This window comes from Haliotis rubra, unplaced genomic scaffold, assembly GCF_003918875.1.
Source record: "Haliotis rubra isolate DU_JTF1 unplaced genomic scaffold, ASM391887v1 Scf16, whole genome shotgun sequence".
Taxonomy (NCBI): domain Eukaryota; kingdom Metazoa; phylum Mollusca; class Gastropoda; order Lepetellida; family Haliotidae; genus Haliotis; species Haliotis rubra.
The window spans coordinates 420125-446474 of record NW_025765558.1 but is presented as its reverse complement, the minus strand read 5'-3'; the positions used below and the strand labels follow the sequence as shown (position 1 = coordinate 446474).

The 26350-nt window shown below is 41.9% G+C and overlaps 2 protein-coding genes and 1 non-coding gene across 3 annotated transcripts; 2 read left to right on the top strand and 1 right to left on the bottom strand.

The window, feature by feature from the left end:
• The first annotated feature begins 1505 nt into the window (after window positions 1–1505).
• Window positions 1506–13774, top strand: LOC124271351 (myogenesis-regulating glycosidase-like). The gene is given in 4 exon segments (XM_046706443.1): window positions 1506–1754; window positions 9072–10746; window positions 10748–10913; window positions 10916–13774. Coding segments are annotated over 3 exon segments (2016 nt in total). The 5' UTR covers window positions 1506–1754; window positions 9072–9084; the 3' UTR covers window positions 11104–13774.
• Trnad-auc lies at window positions 6755–6822 on the top strand. Its single transcript has one exon. It is a non-coding gene; the product is annotated as a tRNA-Asp (tRNA).
• On the bottom strand, window positions 13768–25996 carry LOC124271352 (glyoxylate reductase/hydroxypyruvate reductase-like). Its single transcript, XM_046706444.1, has 3 exons — window positions 25673–25996; window positions 15646–15816; window positions 13768–14971 (listed from the first exon to the last, which is right to left on the bottom strand). Exons 1-3 carry the CDS (start codon window positions 25869–25871, stop codon window positions 14391–14393), a joined length of 951 nt encoding a protein of 316 aa, XP_046562400.1. The 5' UTR covers window positions 25872–25996; the 3' UTR covers window positions 13768–14390.
• Window positions 25997–26350: the final 354 nt, after the last annotated feature.

Sequence of the window (26350 nt, the reverse complement as noted above, 5' to 3'; positions counted from 1 at the left end):
GTCCTCAGATGCCCATATTTTCTTGTCTTACAGCTGCGGTGGGATAGTCGAATGGTTAAAGCAGTCTCTCGCCACGCCGAAGACTCGGTTCGATTCCCCACATGGGTACAATGTTGAAACCCATTTCTCTTTTCCCCACCGTGATATGGCTGGAATATTGCTAAAAGCGGAGTAAAACTAAACTCACTCACTCATTCACTTGTCTTACTTTACAAACAAATATCTGATTCTGATCTTTTTCAATATTCCCCGCTTAAATACAACGTGCATTTCCTAAGTTCCCTGCTGGAATTGCCGAACTGATGGCTTATATTTGCAACAATCGCCTTCTCTGCTGTTACAAAGTGCTTAATATTATCCGCAATTTTCGGAATTGATATGGAGAGTTTTACTCATGTTGGCTTCTGATTTTAATATAAATACGAAAAATTAACTAAGTGGATAAATGCCTAATTATGGTATACTTACCGATACGGACAAAGCAGGCTGGTAAATCATCACTACCCCCATTCCCTTTCCTAGTCACACCCACCCCTCTGCCCCACCCCTCTACCCCCACCCCACTACACACATATACATAACGTACAAATATTTGGACAACGTGTAATATTATCCTTTTGCAGTCTCCTCGTAAGTGTTCCGTGCACGTGTGTGTGCGTGTTTTCATAAGGAACAACAAAGCGCGCTATTCTCTGCATTCAACCTATTCTATGTATTCAACCTTGAATGAGATATCTGATAACGCCTGTCCTGCCCCGTACGTCAAAAACTCGGTCATCACGAGGCAAGTGACTGCTCACGAGTCTTGCAATTGGTAGCGCAGAGTCTAACGGAATGATTTAATTCATGGTCAGTGCAAAAAGCTGAGAGATGAAAAGAAATATTGAGCGTGATTTTTCATGAATTTTGTTTTAAAAGAATGTAATGCTCCGCATGACCATACCTCCCCTCAACTTGCCCCGCCCTTCATAATGTCTAAAAGATTTTCTAGGTCTGTTTCCTTCTTGAGCCAAATTCAAATCTTCTTCGTATAACATACTTATAATTGTGAGTGAGTGAGTGAGTTTTGTTTTACGCCGCTTTTAGCAATATTCCAGCAATATCACGGCGGGGACACCAGAAATGGGCTTCACACATTGTACTCATGTGGGGAATCGAACCCGGGTCTTCGGCGTGACGAGCGAACGCTTTAACCACTGTGCTACCCCTAGAGCCTAGAGTAGTCACCTTTATACGTGAGGGCACAGGGCACATTAGTGACAGGAAAGTGTTACTTCAATTAATAGATTTTCACCAACAGTTATTATCTCTTTAAATTATACACCCACGGTGTCAGTTTTCAAAAATTTAACGATAATTTTTTTAAATATTTAAACTGGCCTCGTACAAATACGTGATGTTTATCTGTGCAGATTAACCCCAGAGAGGTCATCGACTTTCATTCTGCGGCAGTCATATAATATGTCCCGATAATGTAATGCACCCGTCCGACTTACCCCAGATAACGATACCACTTATATCCACGACAATCAGCACTGAAAACGTGAAATAACAACAGCGCGGTTATATGCATAGCTTCGCCTATCGGGGACGTCGCCAAATCCCTTGGGTCAGTTCTTTTACAAAACGATCAAAACCAACGTATTGAAGTGTTTACAAGTACTCGTCTATATAAGTACCCGAGCGGACGGAACTGGATGCATATCTGGAACTCGTCCTGAACTTGAGGCAGTGTGGGGACAGACGCTGTATTGGTGAGTAATCGATATAAAACAACGTTTAATGTCATTGTGACCATTTCACCCTGCTGAATGTCGACAATCATACCGAGCCTATGTATGTAGTACATACAGTGTTATCGACCGAACCGGGTGAACTATAGACTATAGCAAACCCTGGCACATTACAACACAGCGGACGCTTACTCTCTGTGCAGGGTTTCGTAATGAAATATGCCCGTTCACGAAACGCTTTGACTGTATCGGTTGCAGAGCTGTTTCCAAGTCCCCAGACGACATACGCCATAATTAATAAATAGATAATAATTATAAAATATCGCGGTATTGATTCTCAGGGGGAAATCTAAATGTCACCTTGGCCTTTCCATGTGAAGAGGCGGCGAGGGGCTGTTTGTACCTATATATATGCCACAGTGTTCGCAACTGCATACGCGGATAATATGTGAGTACATTAAGGTCTTAAAAGCGTGCACGATTCGGCGTGTTCAAATGCTTAACATCACATGTTCGTATTTCCTCATGTTTCAGGGAATCTATTGTTACTTGATTCCGTTTCCGTCTCATTTATTTCACTTTTCGTAACAGGTTATCTTTTGTTCATGTCACATGCGACTGAACAACTTCGATTTTGTAGGCGCCGCCATCTTACCTCCAAAACTGCTATCGGTTATCTTTTCCGAACAGGAATTCTAATTTAAATTTAACAGTCGATGCAATGTAGTATATTGGGTATTTGGGGTGGGCGATTACATTGGAGAACGTTGGGCAGTTTTCTAGGCATGAACATACGGGCCCCGAACTGGTGACATTTGGCAATTTTATATGTACTGATATATCACACGCTGATAAGTCTTTCGACCATTACAGATTGGTATATATAAAATTCGACCATTAACATCCTGAACCTATAGGGAGATTGGGTATTCGCACGTCGCGCCGTAAGCATGGGTACAATGTGTGAAGCCACATTCTAGTTTTCACTCTGGGATATTGCTGGAATATTGCTAAAAACGGCGGAAAAGCATACTCACTCACTCACTCAACGTTAATGTTTTCCTTCACGATTGCTATAGCCGCGTCGCATAGCCCAGAACTCTATAAGTATCATAAAAATATGCATCCAATGTATGTATGTACGTATGTATATGACGCAATAGACTGAGCCCGGTAGAAACAGGTTACGAGCCTGGCTGTACGGACTGTATAGTGCACAGGCCTACTTTCTAACGCGTCGCATGTAGTGCTCAGTTGTAATGTTTACAACAGCTGGTGATGTGCTGTGAGCGAAAGAGGAAGGTAAGGTCATTGCAGCCGCTGCATGTTTCTGAATGTGCATTTATCAATGCACTATTTATTGTCATGGTCGTATCACGTGTTTGGGACCCGTGAAGATCCGGGTTATAATTTGTCTTCAGCCACCAATGATGTCGTAAAAGGCGACTAACGGGATCGGGTGGTCAGGCTCGCTGACTTGGTTGACACATGTCATTGTATCCCAATTGCGTAGATCGATGCTCATGATGTTGATCACTGGATTGTCTGGTCCAGACTCGATTATTTACAGACCTCCGCCATATAGTTGGAATATTGCTGAGTGCGGCGTAAAACAACAACCAAACCAAACCATAACATGTGTTTGGGATCACAAACCTATTGTACAACATTGCTTGGGTTTACAATGTGACTGCACGACCTCGTGTGGGTTTACAACGTGACTCACTGCACAACCTCGTGTAGGTTTACAATGTGACTGCACAACCTCGTGTGTGTTTACAATGTGACTGCACAACCTCGTGTGGGTTTACAATGTGACTGCACAACCTCGTGTGGGTTTACATTATGACTGCACAACCTCGTGTGGGTTTACAATGTGACTGCACAACCTCGTGTGGGTTTACATTATGACTGCACAACCTCGTGTGGGTTTACAATCTGACTGCACAACCTCGTGTTACAATTTTGCACAACCTTGGGTTTACCATGAGACTGCACAACCTATGTGGATGTACAATGTGACTGCACAACCTCGTGTGGGTTTACAACCTGCACAACCTCGTGTGGGTTTACAATGTGACTGCACAACCTCGTGTGGGTTTACAATGTGACTGCACAACCTCGTGTGGGTTTACATTGTGACTGCACAACCTCGTGTAGGTTTACAATGTGACTGCACAACCTCGTGTGGGTTTACAATGGGTTTTTACAACTGCTCCTCGTGTGGGTTTACAATGTGACTGCACAACCTCGTGTAGGTTTACAATGACTGCACAACCTCGTGTGTGGACTGCACAACCTCGTGTGGGTTTACAATGTGACTGCACAACCTCGTGTGGGTTTACAATGTGACTGTACAACCTTGTGTGGGTTTCCAATGTGACTGCACAACCTCGTGTGGGTTTACAATGTGACTGCACAACCTCGTGTGGGTTTACATTATGACTGCACAACCTCGTGTGGGTTTACAATGTGACTGCACAACCTCGTGTGGGTTTACAATGTGACTGCACAACCTCGTGTGGGTTTACATTATAACTGCACAACATCGTGTAGGTTTACAATGTGACTGTACAACCTTGTGTGGGTTTCCAATGTGACTGCACAACCTCGTGTGGTTTACAACCGTGGTGTGGCTGCACAACCTCGTGTGGGTTTACATTATGACTGCACAACCTTGTGTTTCCAATGTGACTGTTTACAATGTGACTGCATAACCTCGTGTGGGTTACAATGTGACTGCACAACCTCGTGTGGGTTTACAATGTGACTGCACATCCTGGTGTGGGTTTACATTATGACTGCACAACCTCGTGTGGGTTTACAATGTGACTGCACAACCTTGTGTGGATTTCCAATGTGACTGCACAACCTCGTGTGGGTTTGCAATGTGACTGTTCAACCTTGTTTACATTTACGATGTGACTGCACAGCCTCGTGTGGGTTTACAATGTGACTGCACAACCTCGTGTGGGTTTACAATGTGACTTCACAACCTCGTGTGGGTTTACAATGTGACTGCACAACCTCTTGTAGGTTTACAATGTGACTGCACAACCTTGTGTGGATTTCCAATGTGACTGCACAACCTCGTGTGGGTTTGCAATGTGACTGTTCAACCTTGTGTACATTTACGATGTGACTGCACAGCCTCGTGTGGGTTTACAATGTGACTGCACAACCTTGTGTGGGTTTACAATGTGACTGCACAACCTTGTGTGGGTTTACAATGTGACTGCACAACCTCGTGTGGGTTTACCATGTTATGGTGAAACATTTCCTGAATGATCAGATGTTGCTGTGCACATTAGTCAGACTTGGCGCATTCAGAATTTATTACCCGAATGAGCAAGACATGAAACTTGCTCGGCATATAGAGGCGGACAACGGTGACTTCTGTTTGATTGGATAATCATAGTCACGCCACTTGGTCACATTGACCTGGAACTACTTTTTCATTCATAATAATCACGTGTGTTTATTTATGTTCTACAATCACGGAGAGATGTAATACCTGATGCTGACGTCATAGACTCTGTACCTGACCTTCACCTTTGCGCCCAGTGTGTCGTCGCAAGTCAGCGTTACCTTATGTCGATAAAACATCAGCTGAGAATGAGCCGAAGGGCTCTGAGGCTGAGGGCGTCATATGTGCCGGAAGTATTCTGCACATTCACTGCACCTCTAAGGCAACGTGAGGGGCGGTGGGGTAGCCTTGTGGTTAAAGCGTTCGCTCGTCACGCCGAAGACCCGAGTTCGATTACCACATGACATATGATATATATTTATTCAGTATTTCGGCCCCATAGCCTAGAATACAATTGTATTTGATAGAGCACATATAACGTGGTGAACAATACAGCAATATTTCTATTTCTATTTACATCTCAATAGAAATACATTTTTAAGAAAAAATGGCGAGTGCTCGTAAATTATCCTCATTATTTGTATTTAATATATTACACAAGAGTTTCTACCGAATAGTGATTAACATTAGATGGGCTTGGGAGCTATTTTAATCTCAGGTCATGATACTTTTTACAAATAAACAGGACGTGGAACTCGTCCTCCATAACGTTAAGATCACATTGCAAACAGAGTGATTTATATACATTTTTGTTTCTACGTAGGTGATTCATATTAAAATCATGAAGAGATATTCTAAATTTACATAAATCTCTTAGCAAAGCCCTATCCGAGAGACACAATAAATATTTTTCAGGCTGCAACAAAGTCTTAATGCTAGTATAATTACTTAAATAGTGCGGAGATGATATAAAACTATGCCAATTTTGGCAATCAAACCTATCAACCGTTGTTTGAAAATAGTAGTAAACAATCTAGAATCACCCACACTTTGTGATAACCAAACGTGGGTAAAACCTGTGAAAAATAGCAAATTTATGAGATTTGACACCCAGTTTTGCCTACCAGCATCATCTAATTTTTTTATCATTACATAGCATTGGTATGGATATCTCAATTCATATGAAGTATTTTCAACATATGTTAAACAAACATCGTGCCTGTTTCTTGCAGCCAATCCATATGTCCGGTAGCTGAGCGGGCTCATTTTGTGCTGGCGATTAGGTCATGTTTGTGAAAGCCATGTGTCTAAAAGGGTAATCATGCATATGTTATCCAGCAATATGTCCGTACATGTATCAATAAGACATGTATCAGAAGGTTACGTGTCTGTAGGTCTTTTGTAGGTCATGTATCTCTGGGCCATGTTTCGGAAAGCCGTGTATCTGTATGTCATGTACCTGGAAGTCATGTATCGATAGGATAAGTGTGTGTAGATCACGTTCTTGTAGGCGATGTGTGTAGGTCATGTTTTTGAAGGCCATATCTCAAGGTCATTTAGGTCTTGTATCTATAAGTCATGTATATAAAGGTTGTAATGTTTCCGAAGGTCATGTATCGGCAGGGTATATTATGGTAGGTCAAGAATATTGCACTCGAACTGCGACGAGCGTGCAAGTGTACTTGCTGTTCAGATTGATGCTGGCTGGATATCCGCAATAGCGCAGTGGTAAGGCGTCTGCCTATCACGCTGAAGGCCCGGGTTCGATCCCCGGTGGAGGCACCTAGGTTCGGGTCCCGAGGTGGGCACATTTGCGTAGTATCCTTGGACAAGATACTTAGATCCACATTGTCTCAGTTCACCCAGCTGTTAAAATGGGTAGCCGTGAGGATGTGCTGGCAATGTGAGTGTTTAGTTCATTGCGCCTAACAGGCAGCATGGCTGTATGATCCCCAGGGAGTTGAAAAAGTATCGGAAAGTACGATAGTGTCCTATGACCGGGGATAGTAATGTACGTAGCGCCGTGAGCAGGCAATGTGCCTGGATATGAGCGCCATATAAGCGGACTATTACTATTACTATATCCCTATACTGAGGCAACCAGTCCCTGCCTTATCCCCAGACTTACAATAAGTACTATCCGAGTGAGTGAGTTTAGTTTTACGCCGCTTTTAGCAATATTCCAGCAATATCAAGTCGGGGGACACCAGAAATGAACTTCACATAATATAAGTACTACCTGCTGACGTCTTTGGTGTTATTGACCGATGTGATACAATTTCTATATTAATCAGTGCGGCACAAGACAACACGCTATTTCGTTGCTCGTAGAGTCAACAACTCCAGGACACCATTAACCTAACCGCGGCGACTCGGCGGAACAATGCAGACTGGAACGTCAATCGGAACCTACTTGTGTGTCGGATATTCAACTCAACTTGTACGATGACTAATTATCTTTCGAGAACAACAATGTTGAATGAGGTGACCTAAATAAAATAAAATTCGTATTAATTTGCTTGTTTATTCAGTGAGAGCAGCACCTAAGAAGGTTACTGAAATGTAAATATTATTACAGTATAATGGCAGCAATCAGTTCACGTAGCAGTAGGATATTATTGTCGAGGTTGTATGTTCATTATAAAACTGAGTCATGTACATATCATATACATTCAACGTGACTGTGTTTGTGAAAATTACTATTTCCAGAGTGGTAATGATAAACGGAATTTTAAAAATGCAGCTGCCCAGCATTAATGAAATGGATTCTGAATTCTAATGATTGAAGCTTTACATGTATGAGGCTGCCATACGACATGCACAGAGTTTACATGAACAACCGGGAAAATGAAAGTTTGGGGTTGGCTAGAAATGAAACCAGGAAGAAATTGTTTTTGGATGGGGATGTATTTTGACACGGGTGTCAAAGTTTTGATATGAACCTGAAGTTTGTTGTTTTTGGATTTTGTTTTCAACCAAATAAAGCATATTGTTAAGACCAATTTCTAAGTGTATATTTTCTTTGCCCAACAGTCCCACTGTATTATTTTGAGGGAATAGGGGGTAGAGCTATTTAAAATTACTGATAAATTGACACTATTTAATAAAGATGCCTCAAAGACTAAGCAAATTTACAGACAGATCTAGGGGTGTGTTAGCCTAATGGTTAAAGCGTCCGCTCGTCGCACCGTAGGCCTGAGTGCGATTCCACACATACAATGATACAATGGGTACAATGTGTGTAGCCCATTTCTGGAATATTGCTAAAGGTGGCGTGAAACCAAACTCACTCACTCACTGTAGGGACGTACGGGTAGTCTGGTGGTTAGCTTGTCACACCGAAAGCCTGGGTGCGATTCCCCACATGGATACATGGAGTCTCGTGGAGTCTCATGCCGTGATATTGCGAAAAAACACGACTCACACACTCACTCACTCCTTTAAATGGTACGGTGCCATTATATACTAAATATACGGTACTTGTTGGTACCTTACTTGGCGCTCGGCAGAAGGGGATTAATACAGCTGATCGGGTTGAAGTCAGTGGGGTATCCATGTTAAACTGTGGTATCCATGTTAAATCTCAGGGCTATAAAACCAGCTTAAGTCTTCAGCAGTACACAACCCGTGAAGGTCCGGGTAAGAATTGTTCTTCAGCAACCCATGCTTGTCGTAAGGGGTGACTAACGGGATCGGATGGTCAGACTCGCTGACTTTGTTGAGACATGCCATCGTATCCCAATTGCGTAGATTGATGCTCATGCTGTTGATCACTGGATTGTCTTGTCTCGATTCGATTATTTACATACCGTTGCCATATAGCTGGAATATTTAGAATATTGTCGGGTGCGGCGTTAAACAACAAGCAAACAAGACGCCACGCAAGCGCAACACGCACGCACGCACGCACGCACACACACACAAACGTGCATGCACGCCATTAGATACGAACAACAATCTTGAATTCAACGTTTAACCCAAATGCACCTCACCATTGCCATCGTTGTAATCATGTTTCCGTCTCTTTTCAGGCTGCGCTAAATCATGGCCGGGCGTGACAGTACATTGGCGTTTTACCTGTCTGTGTCACTTATTGGAGCCATCGTAGCCTACTACGGAGGTGTTTGGTTTAAACACTATGGAGGAAAATGCGTCGACCGGGCAATAAAAGACATGACATTGGACAGTGATTACACTCTGCATGTATACGATTCATTTTCGCATTTGAAACTCGCGTTAGTTGGCAGAGTCGGTCTGGACAAAGACAGCTCCGATTTCAGAGACTGTGGAATCAGAGGAGATACGAAAGCCTTCTGCGTCAAACAGTTAGGTAGACAACAGATCCAGGTTGTGCGCACTGAGGAAGAAAATGTCGTCTGCTATGACGTCAGAAGAAAAGCTCTGCAAAGCGTGTCACAAGAGCTCAAAGATTGCTTCAGTTTGTCAGGGGCGCAATGGTACGGTGGCTTCCAACACGTCCAGCAACCTTGGCCCCTGAATGGGATGAATTTAGACTTGCAGCCTTTTGTATCAACAGACATATTCACTCATAAGAAAGACATAGGTGGTGTCGTGGAACGGTATTTCATCAGTTCAAACGGTGTAGGTATACGTATAGGAAATGACGTCCCCCTTTACGTCAGTATTAATCAATCTGGAGATGGGGATATATGCCTTGTTAGCAAGTCACAAGGTTACCCATACATGACCACCAACAGCGTCCTCCCCGAACTCAACTACACCATCTGCCGAGCGCCAAATATCAAGGTCCTTCACGACGCCATGTCAAGGTTGTACATCGACCGCCCAGAAAACATTCCAGACGAGAAGATGTTCAAGTTTCCGGTTTGGTCAACATGGGCCCAATTTAATAAAGACATCAACGAAACACTTGTGGTGGAATTCGCCAAGACCATCAAAGAAAATGGCTTTTCCTTTTCGCAAATCGAAATCGATGATGACTGGACCCCTTTGTACGGAGACAACGAATTCGACATTAATAAGTTCCCAGATCCGGGTAAAATGATCCGGACACTCAACGACATGGGATTCAGAGTGACGGTGTGGGTGCATCCATTCATGGACACCAACTCCAAGGCTTACATGGAAGGAGCACGAGAGAAACTTGTCGTCATGACAACCGACGGTTCCGCCCCAGCTTTGGTAAAATGGTGGAACGGGGATGAAGCGGCAATGCTGGACGTCTCCAACGGCAAAGCCGTGCAGAGATTCCTTGACAGACTGAAGAACCTCAGGACGTCATATAACGTCAGTTCCTTTAAATTCGACGCCGGCGAAGCCTTCTTCTACCCAAGGTCCTACTCCATTAAGACGTCCTATCCTAACCCAGAGAACTACGCACGCCTGTGGGCAGATCTGGCCTATCAGTCAGACACCGCGGTCAGACACCAGGAAGTACGAGTGGCTTGGACGTCACAAAAGTATCCTATTTTCGTGCGTCTTTTTGACAGGATGTCTTCTTGGGGTTATGATACTGGTCTTAAAACCGTCATTCCAGCCATCCTTACATTTGGTATCCTTGGTTACCCGTTTGTGTTGCCCGATATGATTGGTGGGAATGCGTACCCAGATGACAGCAGCTTCACTGGAGGGGCCTATCCTGAAAGGGAACTCTTCATACGATGGTTACAAGTGAATACTTTCTTGCCAGCTGTCCAGTTTTCAATAGCACCCTGGATATACGACGATGAAGGTGGTTACTATAGCTAAGGCACAAATGAAACTACGTGAAAAATATACCGATACAATTATTTCATTGGCTAAAGAGAGTGTTAAAACGGGTAGTCCCATTATACGACCGCTTTGGTGGATAAGCCCAGAAGATGACATCGCCTTAACAACTGATTCTGAGTTTTACTAGGGGACGATCTCCTAGTGGCTCCTGTCCTAGACAAGGGAGCTAACTCCCGAGACATTTATCTACCTGGGGGATTATGGGTAGATCAGCTCACTGGCGATAAAAAGCAGGGTCCCACGTGGCTGAAGGATTACCCAGCTAAAATAGAAGATCTCCCGCATTTCAGAAGACAGAAAGAGACGTAATGGTGTTATTAGTAAATTGGGCAATGTTGTGAATGTAGATGATGGAGTGTTGTGCTGTATATACTTATGCCTGCGGATGGGTGACAGTTGTGGTCATTTTCAATTAATATCATTTAGACTCATAGACGTTTCAGGGCCCGCATATCGCGGGTTCGAATCCCATACATGTCCGCATTATGAACCCTGGTCTGTCGTCACAACACTCATCCTCGTCAAAATTGCACAGCTACATGTCTTTGATTTAGCACCTTCTTCCAAGATAATATATCAAAACCGGTGTTTCTTAAATATTTGTCATTCAGTTACTTCCCGTTCTTTTTAAACAACGGTTTACGTTGAAACATGTTAAAATTATACATTTATGCCGTAGAATATCACCTGTTCTGTTAACATGTTTTTGGAAGGCACAGGAACAAACAACACGAAATCGTCGAAATTAACTGTTAAAGTATTGGAAAGTCGCAAATTTTGCAAGGCCCTGGGTACCGTCGGACATAACAGCCTTAGCGAAAGCACTGGCGTAGTTCTATGGTAATTGGAGATCACCTGAGCGCTAAGATCGCTTTCTTCAACGACACCAAGGACGTAACTGCACGAAGCGCACAGTCGTAACTGTTCAAGTATTTGCGTTACGATCACCTTAACGATAAGATCGCTTTGAACGACACCCAGGTCCTAACTACATGAAGCGCACGCACTAAGCGCAACGACCGACAGTCGTAACTGTTCAACTGTTCGCTTTGTACAACGACACCCTGGCCAAACTGGACGAAGCGCACTTACGCTTCAACCGACAGTCGTAACTGTTCAAGTGTTGGCTTTACGATCACCTTAACGAAAAGATCGCTTTGTACAACGGCACCTGGGGCCCCGTTCCCCAAACCGATCGTAGCGCTACGACTGTCGTAAGTATATGTTAAAGTATGGGAGTTACGATCATCGTAGCTATGCGATCGCTTTGTGGAACGGGGCCCAAGCGATGAAGGACGACTACCGCGGAATGTATATGTAATTCACGTAACACTTGTTGCCGAAATATTGCATTGTCATCTCAGTAAAGTAAGCCATTCCGAATACACTACAGCAAAACCGTGATAGAGCTGTAACACAGGTGTACTGAGATGGTGTACGTCAGCGTCATGTGAGCGGGTTACAGGAGTGATATGGATGACACCGTTGTGACGTGGCAGATATAAGGTTGGTTGACCGATAATCTCATCGGTTATCGTGCTCAGACGCTAGGAAACGAGAACGAATTCGAAAACTACTGAAACATTTTCTGCTTATAATATTCAAGTTGTCCATTCACAAACTAAGCAGCTCTCGAACTGAAGCCTGTTTTGGGCAAAACCACTTTCCCCAAGGCTCACATACGAGACAGAAAATATACTGGACAAAACTAGTTAGGGATATATGTAAATTTTGAAATTATGAATAAAGACCTATTTATTAATTGACACACTGATAAAATATCACTCATAAAAATACCAATATCCCTAACTTATTTTGTCCAGTATATAGTTGCTTTCGAGACCAACAGAAAGACGAAAAGTATGGAGTGAGTGAGGTTGGTTTTACGCCGCTTTTAGCAATATTCCAGCAATATCATGGGCGGGGGACACCAGGAATGGGCTTCACATCACGAGACACAAAGTGGGAAACATATTAATTGCTTTCTGAAAGATGATATAAGCATAGTAATGATTTCGATCTGCGACGGTAGAATATTTTCAAATGTTTGAAATTTCATTTAACCGGATTTAAAACAGAGAAAATTCAAAGCCTATATTCTTATCACAACTCGCCAAAATGTAGAGCCACGTGTCTTCAGGAACATGAAACACCGGTCTCTGTGATGTAGCCTTGACATTAACCTTGTTCCGTGGCCTTGAACTTCGACAATGGTGATAAATATATCAACTCACGGTCGCTAGGCTCTATTGTCTCTTCTTCTCTGTACATACCTCACTGATAGGACTAGCTCACTGCCAGTTATATAACTGTTATATATATATAACTGCCACTGTTGTATAACACACGATAATAGCCATGTTGGTGATGTGCCACTCAGATATTTAATAAATGTGACAATGAAGCCATAGTACCCATCATTCAGAGCTACAGATAACTTTTGGGGTCATTGAGTTATGTACTCGCTTGTGTACATCTCATTTGGTATCCTAATTTTCCTTTGAGTAACCAAATAAATTATGCCCACCTCACTCAAACTCAATTGGTTATTTTGTCATTTTCCATTTATTTGTGAAAATAGAATTAAGTCTACATGTTGGTTTTTTATATTTGATCTGTAATATGAGAAAACATAAGAAAGACTGCAAGTTGCCAAGTTCATGTGCTGAAATAGAACCTCACAATATACCTCAGTTATTCTATCTATCTTCAGTAACCTCCATCTGTAGCTAGCGCATGGGTCTGCTTACTTCAAATTCTAGTAGGTTTGGTGAATGATACAGTACGCAAGCTAAGATTTGACATTGTTTTGAGTACGTATGTAAGATCAAATGTATCGAGAATTTACAAAAATACAAGCGCAACAGACTTGATAGGAATTGAGTTAAATATTTGCGTAGTTTACGTAGACACGCAGCTTATCTGTACCGCTGTATCATAATAGATTTTGTCAATGAATAAAACAAAAATATATTTTCTTTTTAATAGTTATTTAATAACCATTTATTACAGCCTCCACAGAAAATACTGGCATAACGAATAATGTACATCTACATGTGTGTGCCAACACAGAAACAAGATATATATTCACTCTCACATTACACATTTAACACGTTCTAATATCATCACCTGGTAAACGGATTGGCGAACTCAAAAGTCAGATTGGAAAAGTGAGGGGCTGCCTGTTAATCAAAGTCAAATATACATTTACAAATAATAGAAGCTGCCTGTTTGTAAGGCTGAGTCTGACAATTGCTCTTATCAATAACACATTCCACACAATGTCTACAGGTACATGCTCAATTACCTGCAATTGTGTACGCCAATACTATCCCTAGCTTCAGCGACACTCTCTGTGTAAATAACGTATTGTTACCATGTCAACGTTCTAGACTTTCAACATCAGTTCTGTTTTTTCAAAAATACCAAAACGCTTATTTTTTTTTATCTCATCCTATTTCCTATGTTAAAAAAGAGAGAATGATTGAAGAAAATATATGAAAGAAGTATTTTTAGTGATATTTCACTTCAAACACCGACCAATACTTTTGAAAATATATCCGTATACCAACTAATAAGATGAAATAAGGCCAAACTTATGCCTTTCCACAGCAGAGCACCGATGTTATGTTCATTGCTGTGTTGGTCGCCATGTTGATCCGGGTCTCCTTCGAGTTGGTCCCAAGATGGGGCAATATGATGCAGTTGTCCAAAGACATCAAGGGATGGTCCCTAGGGAGCGGTTCTGGTTCCGTGACGTCCAAGCCAGCTGCTGCTATGTCCCCCTGTGCTAAAGCCTTGGCGAGGTCGTCATGGTTAACGATTGCTCCCCTGGCCGTGTTGATCAAAATGGCGGACCTTTTCATCTTGGCGAACGTGCTGGCGTTGAACATGTCTCGGCTGCGAGGGGTGAGGGCACAGCAGATGCAGAGGATGTCGGACTCACTGAGCAGGGTGTCCAAGTCTACAAGCTCGGCACCAACATCGGCAGCATATCCAGCCTGGAACTCGTCGTAGTAGATGATGCGACCGACACCGAAAGGTTTCATTCTCCTGGCTACCCCAAAGCCCACCCTTCCCATTCCGACAATCCCCAAGGTGCGGTTGACGCTCTCCACCCCTAACAGCCACATGGGCCGCCATAAGCCCCACTCGCCTGCCTTGACTGCCTCGACACCTGGAACATAAGATACGGTTGACTTAACGGAAAGTTTTAACTCAAGTCTTGATAATGAGGTAATAGCGTTTGTTTCTATGTTGTTTTACGCCGCACTCAGCTATATTCCAGCTGTATGGCAGCTGTCTGTAAATAATCGAGTAGGGACCAGACAATCCAGTGATCAGCAGCATGAGCATCGATCTACACAATTGGGATACGCCATTACGATGACATGTGTCAACCAAGTCAGCGAGCCTGACCACCCGATCCTGTTAGTCGCCTCTTATGACAAGCATGGGTTACTGAAGGCCAATTCTAACCCGGACCTTCATGGGTATCCGCCATAGTGAACAGAATTTCAGTAATATCGTGGCGTGTCATGATATGGGAGGAAAACCCGAAGTACTGCAGGTCTCAGACATATAACACTTCGGTAAACCCATGAGAACGGTTGCTGACAAAAATAGAGACAGACTGGAGGAAACCTGGGATCCGAAACCCACGATCAGAAGTTCCAGGCGAGTCTAAGGGATGTAACTCTGTATAGTGATAATTGCAACGCCCCAGAACACAGGGTAAGGCGTTGACAAATAAGCATGGGGTATAGGGGATGTATTCTGAGCCCAGAATCGCTAGAGGGACACTGGTGACGTACTGAGCCAGGCCATTGGCAACAAACTGCAATTACTCGCCTTCAACAAGCCGTCGCGTCGTCAACAACAGTAACGCCACCGTCAACTCGGCAGCGCTGTCGGATGCGACGTCCGGGGTATTGGCCACCTCTATCCCCCTTTTTGCGCATTCACGTGCATCAATGTGTACCATGCCCACGGACATTGTCCCGATGATCTTCAAACTGGGGCCTGAAAAGAAAAAGAAAGAAAAATTTAGGAAAATACTATAGGGAATTCCAAATCCAAGTATATTTTCATAAGCTGACACAGTTCTCTACACAATAAAGTCCTGCTTGTACTAAGATCACCGCCTTCACCTGCATCAGGCGCGGTGGAGTACCCTTGCGGTTAAGGCGTTCGCTCGTCAGGCCGAAAACTCGGGTTCAATTCCACACATGGGTACATTTGTGAAGCTCATTTCTGGTGTCCCCCGCCGTTATATTGCTGGAAAATTGCTAAAAGCGGCGTAAGACCATACTCTCTCTCTCACTCATCTGTTTGTTGATCTTTTACATCTTCCGTTATAAGCAATATTAGCAATAATTAGGCTTGTAAACAGTTAGGCTCAGAACAAACAAGTTGTTGCTTGTATGGGCCCCATTAAGCTGTGGCTGCAAAATGACACACATATATTAAGTTTTGAAACGGGTTTCTTTTTTTGTCGTTGCTTGGCACTGTGTCTACCTCTAGGGCACATCTAAGGCACACACACATATCAAATGTCCTATCTAAAGGAGAAAACGCTGAAGATAAACTTCAACTGAAAATACACCGGTCCCGAAACCAATATGTGTCCTCCAATGCTCTATGCCGTCGGTATACGATGACACAGACTGGGCTACTGTCTGCCCACACTCGTGGACACATGGTGTCCAATGCGTCAGAGGCTGCTTAACCTGAGAGACATACCAACAGTGGAACGGTTTTGACGATGACACGTATTGCGATACCTATCCCAGCCACCAGCATAACTCAAAGGAGGTTAAACAACACCCGATTCTTTTATGCCACTGTAGTTAATCTGCAAGGCAAAGCATGGCGTCAATCCATGGCATCGATATGGCGTCACTCCATGGCAAATGAACTACTGTAATATGAAAGAAGTTTGTCTTATCACTTATACTGACATCAAACAATTCGTCTTCATGACAGACTAACCTATACCAGCATGAAAGGAACGGATGTTCACGACAGACTAACCTATACCAGCATGAAAGGAACGGATGTTCACGACAGACTAACCTATAACAGCATGGCTGAAACGGGTGTTCATGACAGACTAACCTATACCAGCATGAAAGAAACGGATGTTCATGACAGACTAACCTATAACAGCATGAAAGAAACGGATGTTCACGACAGACTAACCTATAACAGCATGAAAGAAACGGATGTTCATGACAGACTAACCTATAACAGCATGAAAGAAACGGGTGTTCACGACAGACTAACCTATAACAGCATGAAAGAAACGGATGTTCACGACAGACTAACCTATAACAGCATGAAAGAAACGGATGTTCATGACAGACTAACCTATAACAGCATGAAAGAAACGGATGTTCATGACAGACTAACCTATAACAGCATGAAAGAAACGGGTGTTCACGACAGACTAACCTATAACAGCATGGCAGAATCGGGTGTTCACGACAGACTAACCTATACCAGCATGAAAGAAACGGGCGTTCATGACAGACTAACCTATACCAGCATGAAAGAAACGGATGTTCACGACAGACTAACCTATACCAGCATGAAAGAAACGGGTGTTCACGACAGACTAACCTATAACAGCATGAAAGAAACGGATGTTCATGACAGACTAACCTATAACAGCATGAAAGAAACGGATGTTCACGACAGACTAACCTATAACAGCATGGCAAAAACGGGTGTTCATGACAGACTAACCTATAACAGCATGAAAGCATGAAAGAAACGGGTGTTCATGACAGACTAACCTATAACAGCATGAAAGAAACGGGTGTTCACGACAGACTAACCTATAACAGCATGAAAGAAACGGGTGTTCATGACAGACTAACCTATAACAGCATGAAAGAAACGGATGTTCATGACAGACTAACCTATAACAGCATGGCAGAAACGGATGTTCATGACAGACTAACCTATAACAGCATGAAAGAAACGGATGTTCATGACAGACTAACCTATAACAGCATGAAAGAAACGGATGTTCACGACAGACTTACCTATAACAGCATGGCAGAATCGGATGTTCATGACAGACTAACCTATACCAGCATGAAAGAAACGGGCGTTCATGACAGACTAACCTATACCAGCATGAAAGAAACGGGTGTTCATGACAGACTAACCTATACCAGCATGAAAGAAACGGATGTTCACGACAGACTAACCTATAACAGCATGGCAGAAACGGGTGTTCACGACAGACTAACCTATAACAGCATGAAAGAAACGGATGTTCATGACAGACTAACCTATAACAGCATGAAAGAAACGGATGTTCACGACAGACTAACCTATACCAGCATGGCAAAATCGGGTGTTCATGACAGACTAACCTATAACAGCATGAAAGAAACGGGTGTTCATGACAGACTAACCTATAACAGCATGGCAGAAACGGGTGTTCATGACAGACTAACCTATAACAGCATGAAAGAAACGGGTGTTCATGACAGACTAACCTATAACAGCATGGCAAGAAACGGGTGTTCATGACAGACTAACCTATAACAGCATGGCAGAATCGGGTGTTCATGACAGACTAACCTATAACAGCATGAAAGAAACGGGTGTTCATGACAGACTAACCTATAACAGCATGGCAGAATCGGGTGTTCATGACAGACTAACCTATAACAGCATGGCAGAAACGGGTGTTCATGACAGACTAACCTATAACAGCATGGCAGAATCGGGTGTTCATGACAGACTAACCTATAACAGCATGGCAGAATCGGGTGTTCATGACAGACTAACCTATAACAGCATGGCAGAATCGGATGTTCAGACAGATGATAACAGCATGGCAGAATCGGGTGTTCATGACAGACTAACCTATACCAGCATGGCAGAATCGGGTGTTCATGACAGACTAACCTATAACAGCATGGCAGAATCGGGTGTTCATGACAGACTAACCTATAACAGCATGGCAGAATCGGGTGTTCATGACAGACTAACCTATAACAGCATGGCAGAATCGGGTGTTCATGACATACTAACCTATAACAGCATGGCAGAATCGGGTGTTCATGACAGATCAACTAACCGCCCACACCACGAAGTCACACCACCACCCGGTGTCATAAGTTTGCACTTCTGCAAACCTGAACTGCTACTTATTCCGAATAGGACCTTTAAGATACCCCGTCGTTTACACAGTGGGAGATAATGTTAAACAAACAGACATATGTCCTCGTCTCAAGGAGAGATGGAATGGGTGTAATCCTAGCGATTATTGAACAACGACCTATCAGGTCCCTTGAGACGTCGGTGCCAGTAGGCTCAATGCAAATATTGTCGTGTAATATTGCGGTAGAACGTACCTAGTGTGTACAGCACAGCCTCATTTTATACATGAATCATGATATTAGAGCCAAGGTTAAGTACACTTAGCTCTGAAGGTCCTTTGGGCTGAGGTGACGCGCAGCTCAATGCCGCGTTCAAGATTATTGCACGTTTATAGCGACGAGCAAGCACGCGTATGCGTGTGTCGGTGCGTGCGTGTGCGTGGCTGTTCGTGCTTTCCCCTCATACCACAGTTTAACATGTATCCCACTTACACACAGTATACCGACTACGATCATAACACTCCTTGTCTTATCCCCTTAAGGGCAGGGTAACAAGATGTACCATCTTTATGTGAGTAAGATTTTACGCCGCTTTTAGCAACATTCCCGCATTAACACGGCGGGGGACACCCAAAATGGGCTTCAAACATTGTAACCATCTGGGGAATCGAACTCGGGCCCTCAGCGTGACGAGCGCATGCCTTAACCACTAGGTTACACCACCGCTCCCACCATCCTTATGCATAACACGACCAGGAATCGAACCATTGATCTCCAGACTGATGTCACATGGCTACGGATGCAGTTTGATTCTTTGAAGTCGTATGTACTGATATAGGGACGCATCAACAGTTTGATTCTTTGAAGGTCTGGAGTCGTATGTACTGATATAGGGACGCATCAACAGTTTTCCTTTTCACTTAGGTTCTTAGATGTTTATCATTCTCGTTGACCAAGGATCCATTGTAAGGACTCCGATACATCAACGTATGCTTGTTGCTGTAGAGGCAGTCGTAGAGCTTCCATAAGTCTTTTGGCCAACCAGAAAACTTATTATTAAGTACTGATCAAATGAATGGGATTTAAATAGCAGAGATTAGAGGTTTACAGAAAGCGTTTCTCTAAGCTTTGAACACGAGTGAGGTTAGTTTTTTTCGTTGACGAAAACAGATAAACTAGGTCAAGGTTTCAAGCAAATGGGGATTTAGGATTGACAAGTCAGTGAGTATGAATTCGGCAATATCAACAATATTCCAGCAATATCACGGCGGGGAAAATGGGCTCCCCCACACACTTCAACCGACAAGCCTTACCGCCAATCTGTGAGTGAGTGAGTGAGTGAGTGAAACTAGACGCTTCCCGGGCTTGATCTTTTCAATTTCAGTTATCGTCTTTACGCAGAAATTTCAGGTAACAAGATATATTAGTGGATATTTTTAAATAAAAACAAAGAATCTAAAAGAGTTATTCTTGTAGTATGAGTTGAAGCCATGGTCCGCGGTTATTTTGGAAAGCATATATAACCCATCACTTCTCAAACTCATATGAAGAACACACATTTATGTCAAACACGTCCCATCTCGTCATACCACGTTCAGGTTTCCACGTGCAATCAGAACTCCGTACCCCTTTCAGTCGTTTCTTTGTGACAACATTGACACCAACAAAAGACCCACTTCACAGTCAGATAGTAATATTATACACATGCCTCGCTATAACGCGGCCGCTGTACAAACATGCCAATATGGCCTCGAGTTCGCTGCCTTGTTCCCACATGCTGTCTGAAGCTGTGACGCTGCTGTAGTTACCTGGAGCGTCCTCTCATGGAATTTCCAATGTAAAATCTCTGTTGCGTGAGAACAGCCGTACACGACACACAGTCACAGATACCCAGTACTGAACAATATTTCATGCGCATAAACACCTATTGAAGAACAGTACATTCTACATAACTTAGTCACTGAATCTCTTCTATAACACCGTAGCACACCTGTCAATAGATGGATGGACGGATGGATGGATAGATAGATAGATAGATCTGAACCATCCGAGTCCGTTATTGGCCTCTTACGACAAGCAGGGACCTTCCCGTGTGTGCGTGCGTGCGTAAGTGTGCGTGTGTGAGAATGCAAGGGGACACTGCAGACTATGAATGATTTGCTTGATCCCCATGATGGCTGCTTCAACATGCAACTGCTTCAACGAGGTCGTTCAGTGCACGTCAGCACCCGCGTCTTGGATACAATATCTGCCCTGCTTCAGCATACAAACAACATGGAGATTTATGCCAGCTATCCGGATGAGCTGAAGCCCTTCCTCTTGTGCTGCTGGATCAAGTGGACAATATATTTTGTTTTGATTTTCTGTCAAATGTTTATCGCATGTGACACACGAAGAAAATATTTTTCTTCTTTTTCTTCAAACCAGTAAAGTTACTCATCCCTGACTCTGCGTGGGTTGTCTAATTGCTACTGTTCAGCTGTTTCTAAACGAAGCCGGTTGATACGTTGGGTCCAGGAATGACGTAACCATGGAGATCCACATACGGCTTCTAAAATGACGTCATTATCTACGCCTGGGTGTTATATTTCACTTAGTTTTAAAATATTTAAATAGATTGGGAACAGGTTCTCCAAAATAGGACTCGAAGATATCCATGGCATTTACAAAAGCTTATCGCAGTAAATCATATGCAAGGAAACAGGTTATGCATAAATGGAATGTATAGAAAGACTAGGCTTTACACTCGTGATACACAAATCACTATGTGTCTTATAAACATTTGCACAGCTTTATGATAATTATGTTGATTTTAGAAAATAGAAAAGTTTTCATTTCCGTTTAATAACAAAGTTACATCCAGTTTCACATTATTGCATAACATCATTTTCCTTTAATAAAATTTATCGAATTATTTTAGCATCGATTTCTTTGGTGGTTGTAACCCGTGAAGACCCGGATTTTCTGGACATACATGTACTGGAACCAACAGTACTTGGTAAAATGTCTTTAAGACAATTTGAAGCAATATTACTTTGTGCCTTGTAGAACAAACAAAACATGAGCTTCCTTCTTCATTCTGTTAACGTTTCCCAACTGTTTCATAGAACAGCTGTTTGTGAGGTGTATACTCTGGGATCTCAGTAACTATCCTGGCAGATTTTACGCGGATATTTCCTAATCGAGTTGATAATTCCATATTACACCCACCCCATACTATTCATTACACACCTGTTTGAAACGGGGTCTCGTACATATTTTGGTATATTTATTTTATGTATATCTGTTGAAGATTAAACATATTAATATTGGTTTAATCATATTTAATAATTGTTTATCATCCATTGTCTTTGTTAATCCTCATGTACCCTATATATACGCTGCTGTATCCATTGACCACCTCATGCTTGAAAACGGTATAAGCATTTATACCTAAAAGTTGCCAATGTACAATAAAGAAGTTGATCATCCATAAACACTTGTCATTCCTATTTAATCATATTTTCTTCTACCTTTTGATGCTCGCGTTATATCAAAATGCTTATGGCTGAGAAAGTTTTTCACAAAAGTTCATACATCTATATAAATAATTCAAAAACTTCAAGGATTATCAAAGGAGTGTGATAGTTTCACAGGACCACGATACATGTGAAGTTGTTTTCCAATCCATGACGTGACGACCAAAACCGTCATGGTTCAGAGCTCCAGATAAGATTTAGCTCATGTGGGTACTGTACCCACTGTATTTTTTTGGAGTGGGTATTATGAATGTTGAGTGGGTATTTCATTTTCCGTTACCCACTGCTTTCAAATATGTGCGTATTTCAGTCATTTTACTCACCGAAGTATTATGTCATTGAGTAAGTTTACTAAGCAGGTATGTTCTGTCTTATGTCATACCTAATCAAAACCAACTTAAATATAATGGAAATGATTTCATAAAAAATCACTCATCCTGTACTGACAGTACAACACTTGTCCTATACTAACAGTACAACTTGATAGCAATCGATGTCTTTTTCATAACGCAAGCGATTTTTATAAATATATTCCGTACGCATTTGTTTTACACTTTTTGCGTATCTAACATTTTAAATGCGTAATTGGTACGCAAGAATTATTTTACAATGCGTAATTGGAAATTTTCTATGCGTATTTTACCCGGATACGCAGCTTATCTGGGCCTCTGAATGGTTTATTATAATAAATGGAAGTGAAAGTTGCAAATGTTTTGAAATAATGGAATTTCTTTCCACCAACTAACAACAAATATGAAATGAGAAGTGAGAAAAATGATAACATTATACGGAGCAAATTGGACAACGTGGCGGTCAAGACAACAACAGCTGTTTCCTTTCTATGTTGAGGGTTTATCTCTTCGAGGTAAATTTAGTATTGAGAAATAATGCACATAATACGTAATTTAAATAATTATTATTTCGAGTTTTATTCGGCGATGCCCATACTTTATTCTAATTTCCTTGAACATTGTTTTAATTAAAAAACATTTATAATTTCTATAAAATTCATATATAATTTTTCACCAAAGTGAAACGGACTAGGCACAAGATGTCAAACTTTGAACACTCTCTCCATAATGTTAACAACATCCAATTAAAACATATCAAGAGACGGAGAAGAATAACATATTTGTGATAAGTCGTATGAAAGTTGTTACAAAGTATTGAATCTTTGCGTATCATTAACAATTTAAACATAATAATTTACACTGATTTCAGTCACTGATAAAATCTGTACTCGTATTGCCATAAAAAACTGATTTGATGTTGAACTGAATATTCTTCACAATGATTTGTATCGAACATGTTTAAAAAACATGACGTTTGAGAGCAAACAAATTACATGATTCCAAAAGGTAATGAGATGGGTCTTCACAGACCACAGTACTGACACGTTGAACCTCTAATGCTGCCTATGCTGTACACAAGATTACTTAATTGGCTGGGTATATAGTCTTGCTTTGAATTCCCTCTTTTCTTTCAGCAAATGAAAAATATTTAGGTGCAGTTGAATTGTCATTTTAACAGTTGCCCCCACTTTGTTAAGTGTGTGTTAATGGAAATTATTCACGTTTCAACTATCTTGATTAATGTTTTCTCAAAGATATATCTGAATATTCATAATCCTTCGTGTTTTCTTAAACTAATTGAACAACACACTCAAGCGGTCACAACCAATCTTGAAACACCTATGAGAACCTTACCTCTGGACATGGTTGAAAGAATTAACAAGGTGTATTTAGGTAATACATCCATTATGGTTCAGACACGTCTCAGTGCAGAATAATGACTAATTGTCATTATTCTTCATCAACTCAACATTTAAAATGCCCATCAAAGAAGTCATACGTTTCACTGCGTTTAATAGAATTTGATTGAAGGTTTCTTTAACCTTTACTTGTAATTGCAAATAATTGTGCACTAATGATACGATAAATATTGAAAGGACCTTTCAAACGAACTACCCCGAACTACTCCTGTTGCAGGAGGATATCCTATTATATGGCAAACAAATGCCACATATTGTTGACTTGAATGTTATATTCCATAAACGATACGCTCAGTTAAATCAGCTTTGTTTTCAGTTGTCTCAAACAAGCTGAGCAGAAAACGTGCGTGACATATTATGCTAACCACCGCCAATTAAAATGCAGATTATGCTTTTGATCCGAATTACAAGCTAATTTCCATAAACGATATGCTCGGTTAAATTTTTTCAATAGTCTCCTCCAAATGTAGCACAAAACTCACATCTCATATATCTCAGCCATATGGCTTACCTGCAAAATGTCAGATCTTGTAAATACCAATTCTTCTGACAAAAAGAGCAGAACCGAGGTAACCCCATTGTACGTCCGCCTCATTCACTTTGTTAATAAAATATATAATTTCTAAATATACAGGAGTCTCAATGTCGTACTTGCTCAACGCCACACTCAAGCTATATGACGATCTGTTATGAATCAGATCTTCATGAAGGGTATAAAATAAGTAATATTACACTAATGGTATACATCACGATGGACTTGCCCTACTTTCTCACTGAGAGATTCCGACATACATCACTACGTGACGAACTCCTCGTGTGATGATTAAAAATCGATCGGACCAAGGAAACAGTGATAGTGCAACGATGAGCACATTTTATAACAATTCTGACCACTGAAATTGACCACAACGGTGCTCATACATAATAGTTTGTGAACATAGTGTATTAAACATCAAATAGCGGTCACCCCGACGGTCATTATAAAAGACGAATTACGGTCATTTCTTAATATGTAGCATCCCCGTTATATGACGACTTGTCTCAAGCGTTAAATGAAACATGAATGACAACCGTATCATAATATTTTGACTACGCCTACATTATATATGTTGTTCTGTATTATGAAGCTTATGGATCTGAAGATCTAATATTGAACAATGTCGGAATGTCATGAATATGTATTGATCATGAGATGTGGATTCACTAGTATTTTTGTGAAATGGTGGCGTGGGGTGGTATGGACATAATACCGCAATTAGTCTGCAATCATAATTCCCTCCGGAACTCGGCATGGCCATAACAACCGTTTTTGTTTCGTTTTACAAAACACAACGCCAAAGCTGATCGATAGGGTAAGGGAGGCAACTCTTGATTTCACCTGCATTCATACTTCGAGCATTATTTTAATCGGAACTAATGACAGGTGAAGATAAAACACATTGGGTGATAGGAGAGAGACATCGAGTTACCTGCAGCCTCCAGAACGTCCTTGTCGATGATGTCACTAATGGTGCAGAACAGTCCGTCCATGCCGGCGACCTTCTCGAGGAGGGTAGCTCTGGGTACAACATCGTCGCTGTCCCACACGGAAACGTTGCAGCTTTTTTTCAACAGCTCCAAACCTTCAGCTGGCACTCTTCGTGTTACGTATACTTTCGGCTGTGCCATGATGAAGGTAATTAGGCAATTACCTGACCACTATATTTAACCTTGATCAGCGCAGCGTGAAAATTGAAGGTTGAATCAGCTATTCGGAAAATTCCGTAAACAGGAAATAAAGCGAGGGTAGAAGGGAGGTAACTCCTGCGCTTTATCTACATTCGGTTGTATGTGGCTCGGGCGGCAGTAAAATCTAACAGCTCTTCGCCAACAACTTCGTACCAACGACTGCATAACTACTACCTCTACAGGGGCGAATCCAGAAGTATATTTCACCGAAAAACATTTCCCTGAGGAGCATTAAATATATGAATAAGAATACTGTCATCTTGGGCGATTTTAATGTGCATTTGGAGAACAAAAATCGCAGTGACACTAAGAAGTTTGTGAAGTTATTGACAGGTCATGGCCTATATCAGTTTGTGGACAGTGCTACCCATAAATCTGGTCATACCCTGGATTGGGTTATATCATCTGAGAATGGTCAC